Genomic DNA, 19787 nt, shown 5'->3' with positions numbered 1-19787 from the left:
CAATTTTTTTTGTTTTACGTTGTCTAAAAGTTGAAAGTTAATGCCAAGTTTCATGTGCAAACCTCAGTTAATGTTTGTATTTTTTTTTACTACTAGCTACTTTTTTGCCTCATTATGCAAAGTTTGGTGCAGTTTCGCTTGTCACACACAAGCAACGCCATTATAGTTTTGTTTCCTCCGGGTGGTCATCAAGGGGTTATATTGTGTTTTTGCTTAATGAATTAACTTTGATTACAGTACACTTGCCTACTGTGACCGTAAGAAATAAATTTCAGTGGGTTCATTTGATGAAGTATTGCATTTGTCTTCACTTTGTCATGGTTGGGTGTAACTATAACGTTGAAGTTTACTATTAGCAAATCAGTTGCTTAACCTTTCGACATACTCAAATGATAAAACTACATGGAACTGCAAAAGTGTATTTTTTTATGCTTCAGCTATAGGATTCAGAGTACGAGAAAAAAAATTAAGATCACGTTTGTCCGAATAAGATAATCACACTTTTCTTATACAGCTAGACAGTACTAACATTAGGAAAAGCATAAATATTATTATATCTGAAATTTAAGTCTCACATGCCATTTCTTGTTTTTAAGAATGACAGGGGAAAAACATAAAGCAAATAAGCGTCATTCAACACTGGGAAATCGGTCAGCATATTGCAGAATCTGTCAGTTGAGTTCCAGATGGCACAAAGAAAACAGAAAAACAGATCAACGAACAAAAGTTGTAGTGATCCCTCACCTCCTTGAGAATGCTGTTATCAACAAAAACTTGATGGAACCATACTCTGAAGTTTATACTACATGCGATGTAAGGTGTGTATCAGACTTCCAGCAGGTCACAAAATATTGATTCAGTTTCTGTCTTCTGGTCTCACTTCTTTGGGTGAAGCATGCCCTTATTATGTGGCAATGCATGCATTTGTTATGTGGCTTCTAAGCATATGGACAATTTGCTTTACAGTTATCGTCATGGTCTGGTCATTCAGGTGAGTAAGCTACTTAGTGAAATACCTATTCTTCAAATCCTATGATACCCAGAAAGTTAAATTCAAATAATTTTGCCCTTAAAAGGTTGGTAAATGCAGTTTATTTTCCGGAGTTCCACTCGTTAAGGTCAGTACATCAGTTACGACATTTTGATTGCAATATAGTATCAGCTGTAATAGGGAATGTAAAGATGGGAAAAAATTAAAGAAAACTTGAAATAACTTGATGTAATAGACCTGAAGTGTTGGGAGCCTATAGTTACATCACTGGGTACTGAAAATAACAAAGAAGAAAAGAAAAAGGGAACTGAAGAAATGTATTAAGGGTGGCGGAGGGATGGAAAACCTTACGAAAACCAAACTCTGAGCAGACAAGTTGTCCATTTTTTTTTCTGTGTTCAATTTTTGTTAAATGTCAACAAATGCTGTGCAGAGGAGATGTTGAGCTTTAGATACACACAAAGAACCTAGATAGCAGCATTAACTTGGCTATGCACCCTTCCACCACTTCATTGTCTATGTTGCCCTTATATGGTGAGTTTATTTTTATGCTAATTTCATCATACTTCCAGTCTAGTTGTTTACACTATGGAGCTGTCAGCACTTATAAGACACTAACCTTAATGCATCAGTTTATGGGGAACAAGTATGGATGGGCTTCTCATCAACCCGTGCCTTAGGCAGCATGATGAATCAGATGCAACTACTCTCTTGACAAAATGTATTAAGATTGACAAGGACTCATTTCACTGCTAATTTATGATATTGACTGGAGACTTGAGTTCTGTTTGCATGTGATCGGATTATGAACAAATGTTTGTTCCAGGCACTGTAATTCAGAATCGTCTCTGGGCAGAGACTGATGTCAGCATAATTTTGCAGACATTTAGTGCTGTTTGTGTTTGTTGCCAAACTTTTTTTGGATCTGGCTCTGGTACAATGTTTATGGCTGTAGGAACATAATGCCATGTAAGAGTCCCTAGTAGGTTAGTATTCTAGCCCAGGCGACAAGATATTTGGGGCTGGTGGACAAAGGAAAATCAGGTAATGTCTTCAGGCCATGAGAGTATACCTGACTTCAAGGCTGACACTTCGCTCCATGAGATTTGTCTAAACAGATAGTAACATGGAGCTTGAAATGTAACTGCTTCTACTTTTTTATTGATAGACAATAAAGTGCAGAACTTTAGAACCAGTAGATCGGATAGTAGTTTGAAAATGAGCTACATAATATTGAATGGTATATATTGCAGTAGTTATGATAAGCATGGCAAAAAAAAAAGACCAAATTGAATTAAACACTGTAATTTGTTTTATTACAGAAGAGTGAAACAGTAAGAAATTAAAGTGTAGACTTTATTGTAAACAGAATGATTAAAATCCAGTACCAGTAAGATGATGAGACACAGAGGGCCTCAATAAAGAGAGAGGGAAGCTAATTGAAGGAATCCCTCTAAGAGGTTAGAATGAAAATTTTAATGTTAAAGTAGGACAGAAACTAAATAGTAGGTGCTAACTGGGAAACTTTAGACACGATACCAGAAATGACAGAGATCATACATTAACAGAATTTGCTGAGAATATGTATGACTTTTAAACATTCTTCCAGAAGAAAACAAATACAAAAAGGGATTGGCAAGAACCAAATGGAATTAAAATTGTAATTGACTGTGCACACAATCCAATGATCCTGAATGGCTTTTGAAGTGATAGTATACTTGTAAGATGCAGAGGCAAAATATGTTCAAAGATGCAAAGGAACAGGCTTTTCGAGCAGGAAATCAGAAATGCAGTTTGAGAATGTACGCATGATTAGAGAGGCATAAGAGATTATATTAGGAAGTTCAAAGGTCAGCATCTAAGAAATGAAGGTTACAGAGTCATAAATGACTACAGACGCGCGCGCGTGCGCGCATGCACACGCAGTGGGGGGGGGGGGGGGGCAGAGGGGGGGGGGGGCCAGGAAGGTGCAAATGCCAAATGGAATGAGACAACTATGAAAGAAAAGGTGAGAGTTTATGCGAGGACTTGAGAGCAGCAGTTAAAATTTGATGAGAGCAATTATAAACAATAAATGTATGAAAAAATTGAAGCAGAAACTAAAACTTTAAGACTTGTAACTTCTATGAACGACATCTTATTTTCAAAGAACACTGAAGTAGAATTTAAATAATTCCGTTATTAGACAGATACTTGGGCTTATCCTGTCATTGGGAACATAAAGTTATTAAACTGAGCTGATAGGTGATTTTTAAAAATAAGATATAACTCATGAAAACTGAAATTAAATATTTGTATTGCTCCTCAGATGAATCAGAAACACACAGTTAAATGATGTTTTGGAAGTAATGTTAGATGTGGTATACAAAGTCATTAAAGATACGAAGAAAGTGAAGGTACCAGGAGGTGTTTGTTGAAATGATTAAAGTTGGAGGAACAGTTTTGAAAATGGGACTAACAGAATTATTTACAGAATTGCAAAAGAAAACCGTTCTTCAAAACGGGAACAGCACTTTCTCTATAACAAGAAAAGGTGAACACGCAAAATAAAAATTTCAATTTATCAGCTGCCTGTCAGTAATGCAATAGACATTTATAAAAAATTTCACTAACTGTATAGAGGAATGAAATTTTCTTGAATCAAAGGGATAAGCAGGCTTCAGAAATTGACATGGCACAATGGATGATTATAGTTTGGAGCAGTGAGTACAAATTATCATTTTTTCTGGGATTTGTGGTTTTTGATAAAGGTCAGTTTCAACAAAATCTGTACTCCCAGCCCCTGAGAAAAGGGCATTATTCAACATGTTAGTATACTGAAAAGTACTAATTAATACTTCAGCCTCTGTTAGACTTCATCGGGATAGTGAGAAATTTTGAATTGGAAGGGGGAATCGGCAAGGAGATTCTATACCGGCAGAACTGTTCTCAGCAGTCTCGGAGGAAGTTTCATGATTCTCAAGCTGGAAAAACGAAGGAGAAATACATGTTAGTGGACAATATTTGAACTACCTTCATTTTAATGACGACATAGCACTATTTGCTTCTAGTGCAGCTAAACTGTAGTAACTAACGGTACGTACTTATAGAAGTAGTTTGCAGTAGGACTGAAAATCAACTGCAGTCTCACTAAAATAATTTATTACTAATACCTTTAAAAGAAAGTAGTAAAAATTAAGATTGAAGTTGTTGCACAAGTTGATAGGTTTTTATACAGGACAACTGTAAATGAATAGTGATTACATATGGCTGTGACCATTTAATGCATCAGTAAGAGTTAGAGGCAATATGAAAGAAATTCCAGTTTAAAAAGTGTTCTATATGACCTCCATTGGTAAGATGGACAACATCTAAGCAATAATTCACTTCATGCTATACATTCTGAAGCACATTATAAATGTGCATTTTGATCTCTGGAATTTTTAGTGAAGAGGACACGTGCACAAGGTCTTTCACATAAACCCATGAAAAGAAATCTGTGTGTGAAAGGTCAAGAGAACTAGATGGCCAAGAGCAGAACGACGTCATCTCCAGTATGACTGATCCAGTGGTTTTGGGAGATGTTGATTTAAAAAAGGTGTGAATCTCAAAGTGGGGGTGATCCACCTTGCTGAAACATGTAATCCGTGGAATCATAACAAACTGTGGCATCAGCCATTACTCAAATGTGTTCTAGTGATGAAGAAAAATGTACTGTAAATTTTTGTGCTGAAAACATTGATATTCTGTGTGTCACTCTGATGTACAATTACACAGGAAGGTCTTTTTATAATCCATATTCAAATGTGTCAGTTAAGTTTGCCACTTAAGGCTACCTCATTGTTAAAAGCTTTTCACTTACATGTCACCATGCAAATGCCAGCTTTTGATTCACTACTTTTGCACAATGATTCAATTTGAACTTCCTTTTACATTCTCCATAATTCTTATCAGTACATAATTATGCATTAAATAGCTATAGTTGTATGTAATCACAATATTTATTTTGAATATCTGTGTATTTAGGAAATGAAATCTGAACGAACTGGTAAAGAAGGAACAGAAAAGTAAAAATGGTAGTGGGGCATACCATATTTACCTGATTATAAGACAAGTTTTTTCCCAAATTCATCATCAAAAAAAATACAGGGTTGTCTTACATTAATAAATTAAACTGTTGCTGCTGGGGTTAGCATTTTTACATTGTGTAATAGAGTATATAAGGGTTCTCTTGCATTTACAGGTGAAGATTTGGTTATTATCAGTGTTGTGCGAACAATCAAGTGACATTTGACTCACCTGGTACTAGTGCAAGGGATAAATGAGAAAATATGCACTATACTGTGTTCATCATCAGAATAAACGTGATGTAAGCGTTACACCGTGTATTGTTACGCTTTTGCAGGAATCTCATTGGATTGCATTTCATGTGGAGCCGAAGCCATGCTGACTCGAGCACAGTTAAGTAAGATAATAAAGATACATTTTATGCTTTGTGTTACACTCACATTGATTGAGGGATAATATGGGGCAACTGCTTACCAGTGCATTTAACTTGGACAGCCCTAGCCAGCCAGTGATGTGAGCAGTTTCAGTTAAGATGTAAAAAGAGACGAGCATGAAGAGAATGAAATAATATTTGCTAAAATTCCAACAATACCACACACTTGCTTTCGTTCTCAGATAACATAATATGGCAATTAAAAGCAAGAGTAATGAAAATTCTTAAGCAGTTCTTCTGAGCGAGCTATGCGTGATGCAGAAGCCTATTCCAGGGATTTTATTGTGCAGTTAAATACTGAAGCCACTGAAATTAATTACAGTCATCCATTTGGTAACCTCTGAACTTCTCATATCCAATCCGAGAAATACAGTAGAACCTCGCTAAAGCTCTTGGATGGTCTGGTTGGAGCAGTAGGTCGATCAGTTTTAGTGTGAAATAATTAATTTTTCCAAATTTGCCACTAAATGTTGTTGTGTACACATTGGTTGTGTAAATTAGTGACAGTGTTCGTCTTTCACTAAAATGAGTAAAACTATATTACGGCATCAGCTTACCATAAACATATGGTACTGGCTTTAGCGAAGAAACTGAAAGTAATTGAAAGATTAGATAAAAACGATTCACTCCAAAACCATTGCAACTGAGGGAGGGATTGGCATAACAACTGTTAAAGACTGGAGGGGGGGAAACTAGGAAAACTCTTAAAGGTCGTACAGTCGTGACTGACAATGAGAAAGGACTGAAAATATGCAAGACTTTCAAGAAACCTGAAAGTGAAATTCTAGACAGTGCTTTGTGGGTGTGGTTCAAGCAGGTGAGAAGAAAAGAAACTTAATTTCTGGACCATTCATAAAAGAAAAGGCACTGACTTTGTATTAAAAATTAGGTGGAAACAATGAAAAATAAAAAGTTGCAGTGAGTAAAGGCTTATTACATCGGTGGAAAAAAATGACATGGCAATGTAATGATTTCTGGTGGGAAGTTGTCTGCTACCGAAACAGCTGCCATTGAATTCATTCTGAATTTTGGAAACTGGTTGAGTTTAATCTTGATAAAGTGTGCAACATTGATGAGCCTGGTTTAAACTTCAAAATGCTTCCCTACAAGAATTCTTGCTGCACAAAGTGAATCTGTAATGGGTGCAGAACTTGACAAATATAGAATAATTATTGGTCTGTAGTAACATTAACCACAGTCCCAAGATACTGCATTGTTATGTTATGGATCATTAAAAGTGTTCTGATAACCCAACCTTTTTTGTGTTCTGACCATGCTCCTGGTCCCATAGGGGACAGATTAGTGACGTTATACTGCAAATTTCAGCACTGGAGCTGTCATCTACTACATTGTAACGAGTTGACCAACAACAAAAGCCATGAAGCCATCCAAGTGCCACATTTTCTCCTTTTCTTTTGATGTGTTGTTCTGTATGCTGCCAGTGTTCAATGATGACAGGGGACAAAGCTTCGTGCATTAGTCACATTACATCTGGTACCTTAAATGTCTTGTTATTTCTTGCAACAAATCACTTAATTTGGCTCTAGTTCAATTGTGTTCATAGTGATGTGGTGAGAGCGAGCCAATTGGGGAAGGGCACCTTACATGGTGCATTGTGTCCATCGTGCATTGAGATCTTTAGCCCGCTTTTTCATCGCCGCATTGCAGTCCCGCCTATTCTCCATCTCTTGGGTGGGACACCTTCCTGGGTGCGTTTCCCACCAACGTCTATGCAGTGTCGCTTTCTGCGTTGATGATGACCATGGACTTCTTTGCACCTGATATCCAGCATGGTAGCCAGTCCGTTGTGGTGGGGCCACTATGTACCCTGTTGGTTGTAGCCCCCTTACCACACAGGGATTGCTCTGCTGATGCCTGCACCTTTAACTCCCCACGTATGCCAAGGGGTAGATGCCCATCCTACTGGGGCATTGGGACTCCTGGCAATGGCATCCTGCTAGGTGGCCTTTGCTGCGGCTGGGTGGTGCCTGTGGGGAGGGCCCCTGGTCAAAGTGGGTGGCATCAGGGTGGAGTGGATGACACGTGATGAAGCGTAGTCCATCATCTCTTGCTGATGGTGAAACACCAGCAGTCTCTAAATGTTCACAAGCTCAATTCAATGCACAGAAGTACGACCCCAAATCGTTCCCCTCCCTGGCCACACCATAGGAGGAATGTCAGGCTAAGGATGGCAGCGGATCTTATTTGCCCCAGTACCTTGTATGTTGAAGAGCTGATGGGGAATCTTTCATGACAACGAAGCCTCAGTTTTTTGTTGAGCATTTAGAGGACAAGTTCGGGGAGGTGGAGGGCTTGTCCGTAATGAGATCTGCGTCAGTCTTGATCAAAACAGCACCCTCTGCCCAGTCATGGGTGTTAATCGCTTGTGACAAGCTGGGAGATATTTCTGTAACCATCACACCCCATAAGAACTTAAATATGGTCCAGGGTATTATATTTCACAGGGACCTTCTTTTGCAGTCTGACGATGAGCTGCATGCCAATTTAGAGCAGCAAGGTGTACATTTCATCTGGCGTGTCCACCGGGGTCTGAGGGATAATCAGGTTGCCACCGGTGCCTTCATCTTGGCCTTCAAGGGTGATACATTGCGCGATAAAGTCAAGGTGATGGTCTACCGGTGTGATGTAAAGCCCTATATCCCTCCCCCGATGCGGTGCTTTAAGTGCTGGAAGTTCGGCCATATGTCTTCCAGCTGTACTTCCAGTGTCACATGTCGAGATTGTGGACCCCCATTACATCCCAATACTCCATGTGCCCTGCCTCCTATCTGTGTCAGCTGCGAAGAGCATCATTCACCTTGCTCGCCAGACGGCAGGATTCTCCAGAAAGAAAGGTAAATCATTGAGTACAAGACGCTGGACCGACTGACATACACTGAGGCTAAGAGAAAATTTGAACGCTTGCATTCCTGTGGATATGACCTCTTACGCTGCCGCTACAACAGTTCTGGCACCATCAGCTACGCCAACCCCAGTCACCTCTCTGAGCTGGAAGACTACACCTGCCCCCTTGATGGTAGGGGGCATTTCCATCCCTGTTGCTCCTGCACCACCTACTTCGGGAACAACACTCCCCAACCATCGCATATGTCCGTCTCCACTTTTAAGCCGGAGAAGCGTTAGTCTTCTTCTCTTGCTAGGAAGGGGTCCCTTGGGTCACTCCCTTCCCAGATCTCTGCTAGTGGGAAAAAGACACCTGCCAGTGGCTGAAGATCCCAAAAGCAGCTGGTTGTCAGGCTTCACACTCATCCTCAGTCTCGGAGACTGAGCCAGTGAAGTCCTCCCAGCCATGGAAACCCAAGGAGCAACGAGAGAAATCCAAAATGAAAACCCCCTAAGACCAAGGAAATTGCAGTGGCAGCCACACCGCCGCTACCTACAAGCTCTGCATGTGAGGATTGGATGGAAATTTTGGCATCCGCTGAGGACCTAGATCTCGCCAGGCCCTCGGACACAATGGATATAGACTGCTCAGGCAATAAGTCGGTGGCAGCAGGTGACTCTTGAGGCGTAACCTACCTAATTGAATGTTCCATGCCTTCAAAGTCTCACGATCGCATCATTCTCCAGTGGAATTGCGGCAGGTTTTTCCACCATCTAGCTGAGCTATGGCAACTGTTAAGCTTTACACCTGCTATCTGTGTTGCCCTCCAGGAAACCTGGTTCCTGGCAATGCGGACCCCTGCCCTCCGTGGCTATAAGGGACATTACAGGAACCGTAGCGACTATAATAGAGTTCAGGTGGAGTTTGTGTTTATGTCCTAAACTCAGTCTGTTGTGACACTGTGTCCCTTCAAACCACTCTTGAAGCTGTGGCTGTAGAAAATAACTGTCTGCAATGTATATCTTCCTCCAGATGGTGCAGTACTCCTGAATATATTAGCTGCACTGATTGATCAACTCCCTAAACCTTTCCTACTTTTGGGAGATTTTAACGCCCATAACCCTTGTGGGGTGGCACTTTGCATATTGGTTGAGGCAGAGATGTCGAAACTTTACCGTCTCAGTTCGACCTCTGTCTCTTAAATACTGGGGTTGCCACGCATTTCAGTGTGGCTCATGGTATTTACTCGGCCAATGATAAATCAGTTTGCAGCCTAGGACTTTCCCATCTATCCACTGGAGAGCACATGACAACCTGTGTGGTAGTGACCACTTCCCCATCTTCCTGTCACTGCCCCAGTGTCAGGCCCACGGACGCCTGCCCAGATGGGATGGGCTTTAAACAAGGCGGACTGGGAAACTTTCACCTCTGCTGTTACCATTGAATCTCTCCCACACAGTAACATTGATGTGATGGTTGAGCAGATGACTACGGCAATTGTTCTTGCGGCTGAAAATGAGATCCCTCGCTCTTTAGGGTGCACCTGGCAAAAGGCAGTCCCTTGGTTGTCTCCGGAAGTTGCTGAAGGAATTACGGAGCATCGGCGAGCTCTGCCGCGGCATAAGCAGCAACCTTCCCTGGACCACCTCACAGCCCTTAAACGGCTCCGTGCCTGCGTTCGCCAACTTATCAAACGATGGAAGCAAGAGTGTTGGGAGAGATAAGTCTCGATCATTGGGTGCCATACGTTACCTTCCCAAGTTAAATGTGTTTTCGCGTACCTGACACCAAAGGTGTTCTGGTGTTACCATAAATGGCGTGTTATCTACTGGCGCAAACGTGATTGCCGAGCACTTTGCTCGAGCCTCTGCGTCGGAGAATTACCTCCCAGCTTTTGCACTCTCAAACGGCAGCTGGAAGGGAACGTCCTCTCATTCACTACACGCCACAGTGAATCCTGTAACGCCCCATTTACAGAGTGGAAGCTCCTCAGTGCCCTTGCACATTGCCCTGACACAGCTCCTGGGCCTGATCGGATCCACAGCCAGATGATTAAACATCTCTCATCTCACTAAAAGAGACATCTCCTCGTCATCTTCAATTGGATCTGGTGCGATGGTGTCATTTCCATCACAGTGGGGGGAGAACACCATTGTTCCAGTGCTCAAACCTGGTAAAAACCCGCTTGATGTGGACAGCTTTCGGCCCATCAGCCTCACCAACGTTCTTTATAAGCTGCTGGAACGTATGGTATGTCGGCGGTTGTGTTGGGTCATGGAGTCACGTGGCCTACTGGCTCTGTCAGGGTGGCTTCTGCCAGGGTCACTCTACCGCTGATAACATTGTGTCCCTTGAGTCTGCCATCCGAACAGCCTTTTCCAGGCGCAACACCTGGTTGCCGTCTTTTTTACTTACATAAAGCATACGAAATGACCTGACGGTGCCATTTCCTTGCCACATTGTATGAGTGGTATCTCGGGCCCGCTCCCGATTTTTATCCAAAACTTCCCGTCACTCCATACTTTCCGTGTCCAAGTTCCTGCCTACCATAGTTCCATCCAACCCAGGTGAATGGAGTCCTGCAGGGCTCTGTGTTGTCTATTTTTCGTGGTCATTAATGGTCTAGCAGCAGCTGTCTGGCCCTCCGTCTCACCTTCTCTGTATGCAGATGATTTCTGCAGCCCACGGCTTCCAGTTTTGAGCCGCAAAGTCGTGTGTCATGCGCTTCCGTCGGCATCGTACCATTCATCTGGACCCAGAACTTTACCTTAATGATGATCCACTCACTGTAGTGGATTGATTCTTAGGGCTGGTTTTTGATGCTCATTGATTTGGCTTCTTCATCTTAATTAGCTTAAGCAGAAGCACCTCAATGCCCTCCATTGCCTGAGCAGCACCAATTGGGGTGCAGATCGCACTACGCTGCTGCGGCTCTACAGAGCCCTTGTTCAACCCTGAATTGACTATGGGAGTGTGGTTTACAGTTCGGCAGCACCCTCAACATTGCATTTACTCGACCCTGTGCACCACTGCGGGGTTCAGCTAGTGACAGGAACTTTTAGGACGAGTCCGGTGGCCAGCGTACTGGTGGAGACTGGGGTTCCTCCATTGCAGATCAGACGTGCACAACTGCTCGCCATTTACGTTGCATATATTCGTAGTTCTTCTGAGCATCCGAATTAATATCTCCTTTTTCCACCCGCAGCAGTCCATCTTCCCCATTGGCGGCCCTGGTTGGGGCTAACGATTGCGGTTTGCGTGCAGTCCTTTCTTCTGAACTGGAGTCCTTCCCTTTACTGCCTCTACTTGTGGTCCGATCATGTATGCCTCCATGGTGTATGCCTTGGCCGCAGCTTTGTCTGGATCTTTCACGTCACCCTAAGGACTCCATTAATTCTGTGGCTCTCCGCTATCACTTCTTCTCGATTCTAGATGTGTACCAGGGCCATAAGTGGTTTACACCAACAGCTCGGTGGCTGATGGTTACATAGGCTTTGCGTATTTTCATGGAGGACATATTGAACAGCACTCCTTGCCAGATGGCTGCAGTGTTTTCACTGAAGAGCTGGAAGCCATATCTCATGCTCTTGGGCACATCCACTCATGCCCTGGTGCGTCATTTCTGCTATGTACTGACTCATTGAGCAGCCTACAAGCTATCGACTAGTGTTACCCTTGCCATCCTCTGGTAGCATCATTCCAGGAGTTCATCTATGCTCTGGAATGGCCCCGTCGTTCAGTGGTGTTTGTATGGACCCTGGACATGTCGGAATCCCAGGCAATGAACTTGCCGACAGACTGGCTAAACAGACGATGTGGAAACCGCTTCTGGAGATGGGCATCTCCAAAGCTGATCTGCGTTCTGTCTTACGCTGCAGGGTTTTCAGGCTTTGGGAGACGGAATGGCATAACAGTACGCACAACAAGCTGCGTATCATTAAGGAGACGAACGTGCGGAAGTTTTCCGTGCGGTTCTCTCGCAGGGAATCAGTTGTCCTCTGCTGGCTCCACGTTGGCCATACATGGCTAACGCATGGTCACCCACTCCATCGCGAGGACCCACCTCTGTGTCGCTCTGACTCCCAAATGACAGTCGTCCACCTCTTGCTGGACTGCCCACTTTAGCTGCTCTACGGCGGACTTTTAACTTTCCCAGCTCCCTACCTTCAGTGTTGGGTGATGATGTCTCAGCAGCAGCTTTAGTTTTAAGTTTTATCTGTGAGAGTGGGTTTTATACTTCTATGAAGGTTTTAGCACATGTCCTTTGTTCCTCTGTGTCCTCCACCCTAGTGCTTTTAGGGTTGAAGTTTTAATGTGTTGCAGAGTGGCTGGCTTCTCCTTTTTCTTCTCGTGGTCACCCAGCCACTATAATCTGCTTTCTTGTTTTACTTTCTTCTGTTTCTAGCATCTCTGTTGTTTTCTTGTCGGTTTGTTGCTTTTCCTTCATACATGTGGTTTTTCCTTTCTTTCTGTTTTGTGTTATATGTCTTGTTCGTTTTATTCTCACACTTAGGATATTGCTTTATTAGGAACAAAGAACTGATAACGTCTTAGTTTGGTCCCTTCCCCCCTCTTTTAAACTGCCGCCGCCACCACCACCACCACCACCACCACCAACAACAACAACAACAACAACAACAACAACAACAAACACTTAAGGGAATGAAGATATAAATTTCATGGCTGTGCTATTAGAATGATAATGATAATTACAGATAGTGATACCACAGACGACAGGGTTACTAAGTGAAAAATGTAGGGAGACAAAAAAGAAAATGTTCTGTGGATTAATGCACCAACAGTTTGTAATTTTGATTGATCGGAATATGTTAAAAATATATTTTTATTGAGAAGCCTTTTGGAAAAAAGGATGTCATCCTATATTCAGAGTTGTCTTGTATGTGGGTAAATACAGTAGATTTTTTAATTCAAAAACCATTTAAAAAGTTGAAGTTGCAGCAATTAAAGACATATGTTAGGAATTCTAGAACACACAGAAAACAGATTGAGGTTGCAGATAAGATTATGGCCATAATGAAAACAAAATTGAGGTGGGTGTTACATGTAGCCAGGCAAATTGAAGTGGATGAACCAAAGAAATTCTTTTGAGGTAGAAAAGATCAGATCAATGACCCAATGGAAGGTTAGATGACATTGGGAAACATCCAAGAGTACATAGAAAGGTCTATCTGTAGAAAATAATTCCAGTAGTGATAATCAGAAGAGTTTTCGTGTTGATATTCGTTTTTGTTTGTGTTGTTGTTGTTGTTGTTGTTGTTGTTGTTGTTGTGGTTGTTGTCTTCAGTCCAGAGACTGGTTTGATGCAGATCTCCATGCTGCTCTATCCTGTGCAAGCTTCATCATCTCCCAGCACCTACTGTCACCTACATCCTTCTGAATCTGCTTAGTGTATTCGCCTCTTGGTCTCCCTCTACGATTTTTACCCTCTACACTGCCCTCCAGTACTACATTGGTGATCCCTTGATGCCTCAGAACATGTCCTACAAACCGATCCCTTCTTCTAGTCAAGTTGTACCACAAATTTCTCCTCTCCCCAATTCTATTCAGTACCACCTCATTAGTTATGTGATCTACCCATCTAGTCTTCAGCATTCTTCTGTAGCACCACATTTCAAAAGCTTCTATTCACTTCTTGTCTAAACTATTTATCGACCATGTTTCACTTCCATACATGGCTACACTCCATAGAGATACATTGAGAAATGACTTCCTGACACTTAAATCTATACTCGATGTCAGCAAATTTCTCTTATTTAGAAACAATTTCCTTGTTGTTGCCAGTCTACATTTTATATCCTCTCTACTTCGACCATCATCAGTTATTTTGCTCCCCAAATAGCAAAACTCCTTTACTACTTTAAGTGTGTCATTTCCTAATCTAATACCATCAGCATCACTAGATTTAGTTTGACTACATTCCATTATCCTCGTTTTGCTTTTGTTGATGTTCATCTTATACCCTCCTTTCAAGACACTGTCTATTCGGTTCAGCTGCTCTTCCAGGTCCTTTGCTGTCTCTGACAGAATTATTATGTCATCAACAAACCTCAAAGTTTTTATTTCTTCTCCATGGATTTTAATTCCTACTCCGAATTTTTCTTTTGTTTCCTGTACTGCTTGTTTAATATATAGGTTGAATAACATCAGGGATAGGCTACAACCCTGTCTCATTCCCTTCCCAACCACTGCTTCTCTTTCATACCCCTCGACTCTTATAACTGTCATCTGGTTTCTGTACAAATTGTGAATTACCTTTTACTCCCTGTATTTGACTCCTGCCACTTTCAGAATTTGAAAGAGAGTATTCCAGTCAACATTTTCAAAAGCTTTCTCTAAGTCTACAAATGCTAGAAATGTAGGTTTGTCTTTCCTTAATCTTTCTTCTAAGATAAGTCGTAGGGTCAGTATTACCTCACATGTCCCAACATTTCTATGGAATCCAAACGGATCTTCCCTGAGGTCGGCTTCTACCAGTTTCTCCATTCCATTCGTCTGTAAAGAATTCGTGTCAGTGTTTTGCAGCCATGTCTTATTAATCTGAAAGTTCGGTAATTTTCAGGTTTTGGGATTGGAATTAATATATTCTTCTTTAAGTCTGAGGGTATTTCACCTGTCTCATACATCTTGCTAACCAGATGGTAGAGTTTTGTCAGGGCTGGTTCTCCCAAGGCTGTCAATAGTTCTAATGGGATGTTGTCTATTCCCAGGGCCTTGTTTCAGCTTAGGTCTTCCAGTGCTCTGTCAAATTCTTAATGCAGTATCATATCTGCCATTTCATCTTCACCTAAGTTCTCTTCCATTTCCATAATATAGTGCTCAAGAACATCGCCCTTGTATAGACGCTCTATATACTTCTTCCACCTTTCTGCTTTCCCTTCTTTGCTTAGAACTGGTTTTCCATCTGAGCTCTTGATATTCATGCAAGTGGTTCTCTTTTCTCCAAAGGTGTCTATAATTTTCCTGTAGACAGTATCTATGTATCTTACCCCTAGTGATAAATGCCTCTACATCCTTATATTTATCCTCTGGCCAACGCTGCTTAGTCATATTGCACTTCCTGCCGATCTTATTTTTGAGAAGTTTGTAGTCCTTTTTGCCTGCTTCATTTTTATATTTTCTCCTTTCACCAGTTAAATTCAATCTCTCTTCTGTTACCCAAGGATTTCTACTAGTCCTCGACTTTTTACTTACTTGATCCTCTGCTGCCTTCACTATGTCATCTCTCAAAGCTGCCCACTCTTATTCTACTGTGTTTCTTTCCCCTGTTCTTGTCAGCTGTTCCCTAATGCTCTCTCTGAAACTCTCTACAACCTCTGGTTCTTTCAGTTTATCCAGGTCCCACCTCCTTAAATTCCCACCTTTTTGCAGTTTCTTCAGTTTTAATCTACAGTTCATAACCAGTAAATTGTGGCCAGAATCCACATCTGCCCCTGGAAGTATCTTACAATTTAAAACCCGGTTCCTAAATATCTGTCTTACAATTATATAATTTATTTGAAACCTTCCAGTGTCTCCAGGCCTCTTCCACATATACAACCTTCTTTCATGATTCTGAAACCATGTGTTAGCTATGATTACGTTATGCTTTGTGCAAAATTCCACCAGGACGCTTCCTCTTTCATTCCTTACCTCCATTCCATATTCACCTACTACTTTTCCGTCTCTTCCAATCACTACAGATCTTACATTGAAATATGTATGATTAAATAATTTTCTTTGTATTATAGAGCACTAATGATGCTTAGCATGAATAGATAAAAATGTGTTTATCAAACAAATTAATTCAGATGTAAGACAATTATTTTGTTGTGTTAGCAATTTTCAAACTTGTTTTGGTAACTGAATACATTTGAAATACTAAATTTTCTACAGAGCCCTAAAATAATATGTTCATTTGTTAATTACATCATTTAATGAAAATCATACACAAACAGGTGCATTATACTCTACTGATGTAAACAACAATATAAAAACTCCACACAGTAATACAGCACACAAAAATAACACTGTTGATTCCACTGTAAATTGATGAAATTTTTTCAGATTAGTGGGAGGTATGAAGTTATTTTTGTATTTTTGGCCAACTGTCAGGCTTAATAAGAGAGCTTGGGACACATGTTAGGTTCACCATCCAGTCAGTTTGATATTTTGGCTTTGTAGCTGAATATTCTGAGAATCCCATTTCACGTGAGTATGTTGTTGGGAATGGGAGAACACCATCTGTGTGGCCAGGGCCATTTGTGGAAATACATCAACAAAAATGAAATGACGACGTTTTGAACAATACTTTCATGCTTGAATGTGATGTCATTTCTGAAAAGGATTCACAGGCTTAATTTGAAATATTTACTGGCTTTTGCAAATTTGGTACAAAAGGATTCTTAATCCATGAATTCAGTTTGTTTTGTATTTTGATCTTCAGGAAAATGTCTCAGAAGATGTGCTCGTATGATGGAGACATTGGATCATTTCTTCAAATATTTCAGTCAGTAAATCTGCTGTCTCACCAACAAAGACATTTAGTCTTAAAAACCTTTCAAGTTCTCTCTCGCAAACACAAACAATCCAAAAATATATTTTTTTCTAAAGCGGTTATTTTGTTATTAGTATTAAAAACAGTTGTCTGTTTTCCTTACGAGATCATTTAGTCATTAATTTTTCCCACTTATATGCCAGAAAAGTTAGTGTCAAGATGAAGTCGCACCACTCAAATGGTCTTTTAAATAAAAAATAATAAAAATTTAAAAAAATCGAAAAGCTTATAATTTACCTCCTAGTTTGAATAATCTTGTTAAGGTCTTACCCAAGACAACCATCTAACCTTGGCGTGGAACAGGAGTGTTTCATGTCTGCCCCAAAATCTTCACACAACATTGAAAACAATTTGCATGAAGTGGGTGTGATTTAACCCTTTCGTGACCAATGGAAATTATAGTTCCCACTTTTTTTGCTTTCGCAATAAGTTCAGTGATAATCAGTGTTCTCACTTCTAGCTTCTGCTGCCATCTCTGTTATAGTGTGCTAACTGCCTATAGAATGTCAACTGGCACCCAGAAGCTGTTGTGTGTCTATGTCTTTAGACAGTCAGTGTAGAGGCGATGTTTCTGAGTGAAATGAAGCCATTATTTTGACATCAACAACTTTTTTTGTATTCTGCGCTTTTCTTTTGTGTGTGAAGTGACTTGTATTATATGCCTGTATTTGGCAGCTTTCACTGAAATGACAAATATTGAAGGTAAGTTATTGGGAACTGTGTACCCCACTGAACTGTCTTTGATGTGCGAGTTGTGTGGCTGTGAAATTGGCATCATGTTTATTGTATGTTTCTCATTGTTTAGAATACTTGGGACTGACACCAGAGGAGATTCTGAGTTTTGCAGTCCTTACCAGAGGATATAGCAAATTAAGATTTTGATGCTGACTCTTATTCTGGTGAAGACATTGATTCAACGAATAAATTAATAACATTATTGTACTAAGTGAAGATAATGATTTAGATTTGACAGTAGAAGTATCTGAAATTGAAAAAAAAGGGTCTCCTTGGCATGCCAGTGTATCTAACTTAACTCCAGTAAAAGCTGCTTCCACGTTTTCTCCCAGTGTTAATACATGGAGTGACGATGTTTCTTATTTCGAAAATCTTCCAGTGAAATTGAAAAAGGCCCAGAAAATCACACTAATTTCTCAAAGTTTGACAAAGAAATAATGTTTCCAGTCTTGATTCACAGAAGATTTGTTGCTACACCTTTACAATCAAATGAACTTATGTGCAAAGGAAGAAAGATGTTTAGTGGAGTGAGGGAAGAAACTAGTAAAGTAACTTAAAACTGGCAGGACATTACTGTCACTGTGCTAAATTCTTTTATAAGAATGCTTATTTTGTTGGGTGTATGTTAAATTCCATAACTGGGTTATTATTGGAGTAGCAATCATATTCTTAGTGTCCTGCTATCTCATTGGTGATGACAAAGCATCGATACAAAAAAATTGTTCAGAATCTGCATTGCAGTGACAACAGCATGTGTGTTAAGAGGTGCAATCAAGTTCTAAGGCCTCCGATTTTTTTTCCCTGGACTGGAAAGAGATAGAAACATGCACATTGTTTTAAAATGTGGCCGCGTTCATTGTCAATACGTCCCAGAGATGGCAGCACCGTATGGCAGATGGAATTTTACTGCCAGCGGCGAGAATGAGAACTGTTTTAAATACTTAAAATGGCGACATTTTCCTTACTTGAACAGCGTGCAATCATTCGTTTTCTGAATTTGCGTGGTGTGAAACCAATTGAAATTAATCGACAGTTGAAGGAGACATGTGGTGATGGAGTTATGGATGTGTCGAAAGCGCGTTCGTGGGTGCGACAGTTTAATGAAGGCAGAACATCGTGTGAGAACAAACTGAAACAACCTCGGGCTCGCACAAGCCGGCCTGACGACATGATCGAGAAAGTGGAGAGAATTGTTTTGGGGGCTCGCCGAATGACTGTTGAACAGATCGCCTCCAGAGTTGGCATTTCTGTGGGTTCTGTGCACACAATCCTGCATGACGACCTGAAAATGCGAAAAGTGTCATCCAGGTGGGTGCCACGAATGCTGACGGACGACCACATGGCTGCCCGTGTGGCATGTTGCCAAGCAATGTTGACGCACGACGACAGCATGAATGGGACTTCCTTTTCATCGGTTGTGACAATGGATGAGACGTGGATGCCATTTTTCAATCCAGAAACAAAGCGCCAGTCAGCTCAATGGAAGCACACAGATTCACCACCACCAAAGAAATTTCGGGTAACCGCCAGTGCTGAAAAAATGATGGTGTCCATGTTCTGGGACAGCGAGGGCGTAATCCTTACCCATTGCGTTCCAAAGGGCACTACGGTAACAGGTGCATCCTACGAAAATGTTTTGAAGAACAAATTCCTTCCTGCACTGCAACAAAAACGTCCAGGAAGGGCTGCGCGTGTGCTGTTTCACCAAGACAACGCACCCGCATATCGAGCTAATGTTACACAGCAGTTTCTTCGTGATAACAACTTTGAAGTGATTCCTCATGCTCCCTACTCGCCTGACCTGGCTCCTAGTGACTTTTGGCTTTTTCCAACAATGAAAGACACTCTCCGTGGCCGCACATTAACCAGCCGTGCTGCTATTGCCTCGGCAATTTTTCAGTGGTCAAAACAGACTCCTAAAGAAGCCTTCGCCGCTGCCATGGAATCATGGCGTCAGCGTTGTGAAAAATGTGTACGTCTGCAGGGCGATTACGTCGAGAAGTAACGCCAGTTTCATCGATTTCGGATGAGTAGTTAATTAGAAAAAAAATTGGAGGCCTTAGAACTTGAATGCACCTCGTAGATTATAGGGACAACTGGGATATGACAAGCTGCACAAAATCTGATGTCATCAGGGCTGTAACAAAGAAGATGTGTGAAGTGTACAAACATTCTTCTGTTT

The 19787-nt window shown here is 41.2% G+C and overlaps 1 protein-coding gene across 5 annotated transcripts in view; it reads left to right on the top strand.

Annotated features, from left to right (window-relative positions):
• Positions 1-19787, top strand: part of LOC126176938 (uncharacterized) — a 101772-nt gene that overhangs the window by 48060 nt on the left and 33925 nt on the right. For 2 of the 5 annotated variants that reach the window (XM_049924136.1, XM_049924137.1), the window contains one exon: positions 597-818. The exons of the other annotated variants lie outside the window; for them this stretch is intronic. In XM_049924136.1, the coding sequence (XP_049780093.1) occupies positions 807-818 (12 nt within the window). In that variant the 5' untranslated portion in view covers positions 597-806. The remainder of the gene's footprint in view (positions 1-596; positions 819-19787) is intronic. 5 annotated transcript variants of the gene reach the window in all.

This window comes from Schistocerca cancellata, chromosome 3 (assembly GCF_023864275.1).
Source record: "Schistocerca cancellata isolate TAMUIC-IGC-003103 chromosome 3, iqSchCanc2.1, whole genome shotgun sequence".
Lineage (NCBI taxonomy): Eukaryota > Metazoa > Arthropoda > Insecta > Orthoptera > Acrididae > Schistocerca > Schistocerca cancellata.
This window is presented reverse-complemented; position numbering and strand designations above follow the sequence as displayed.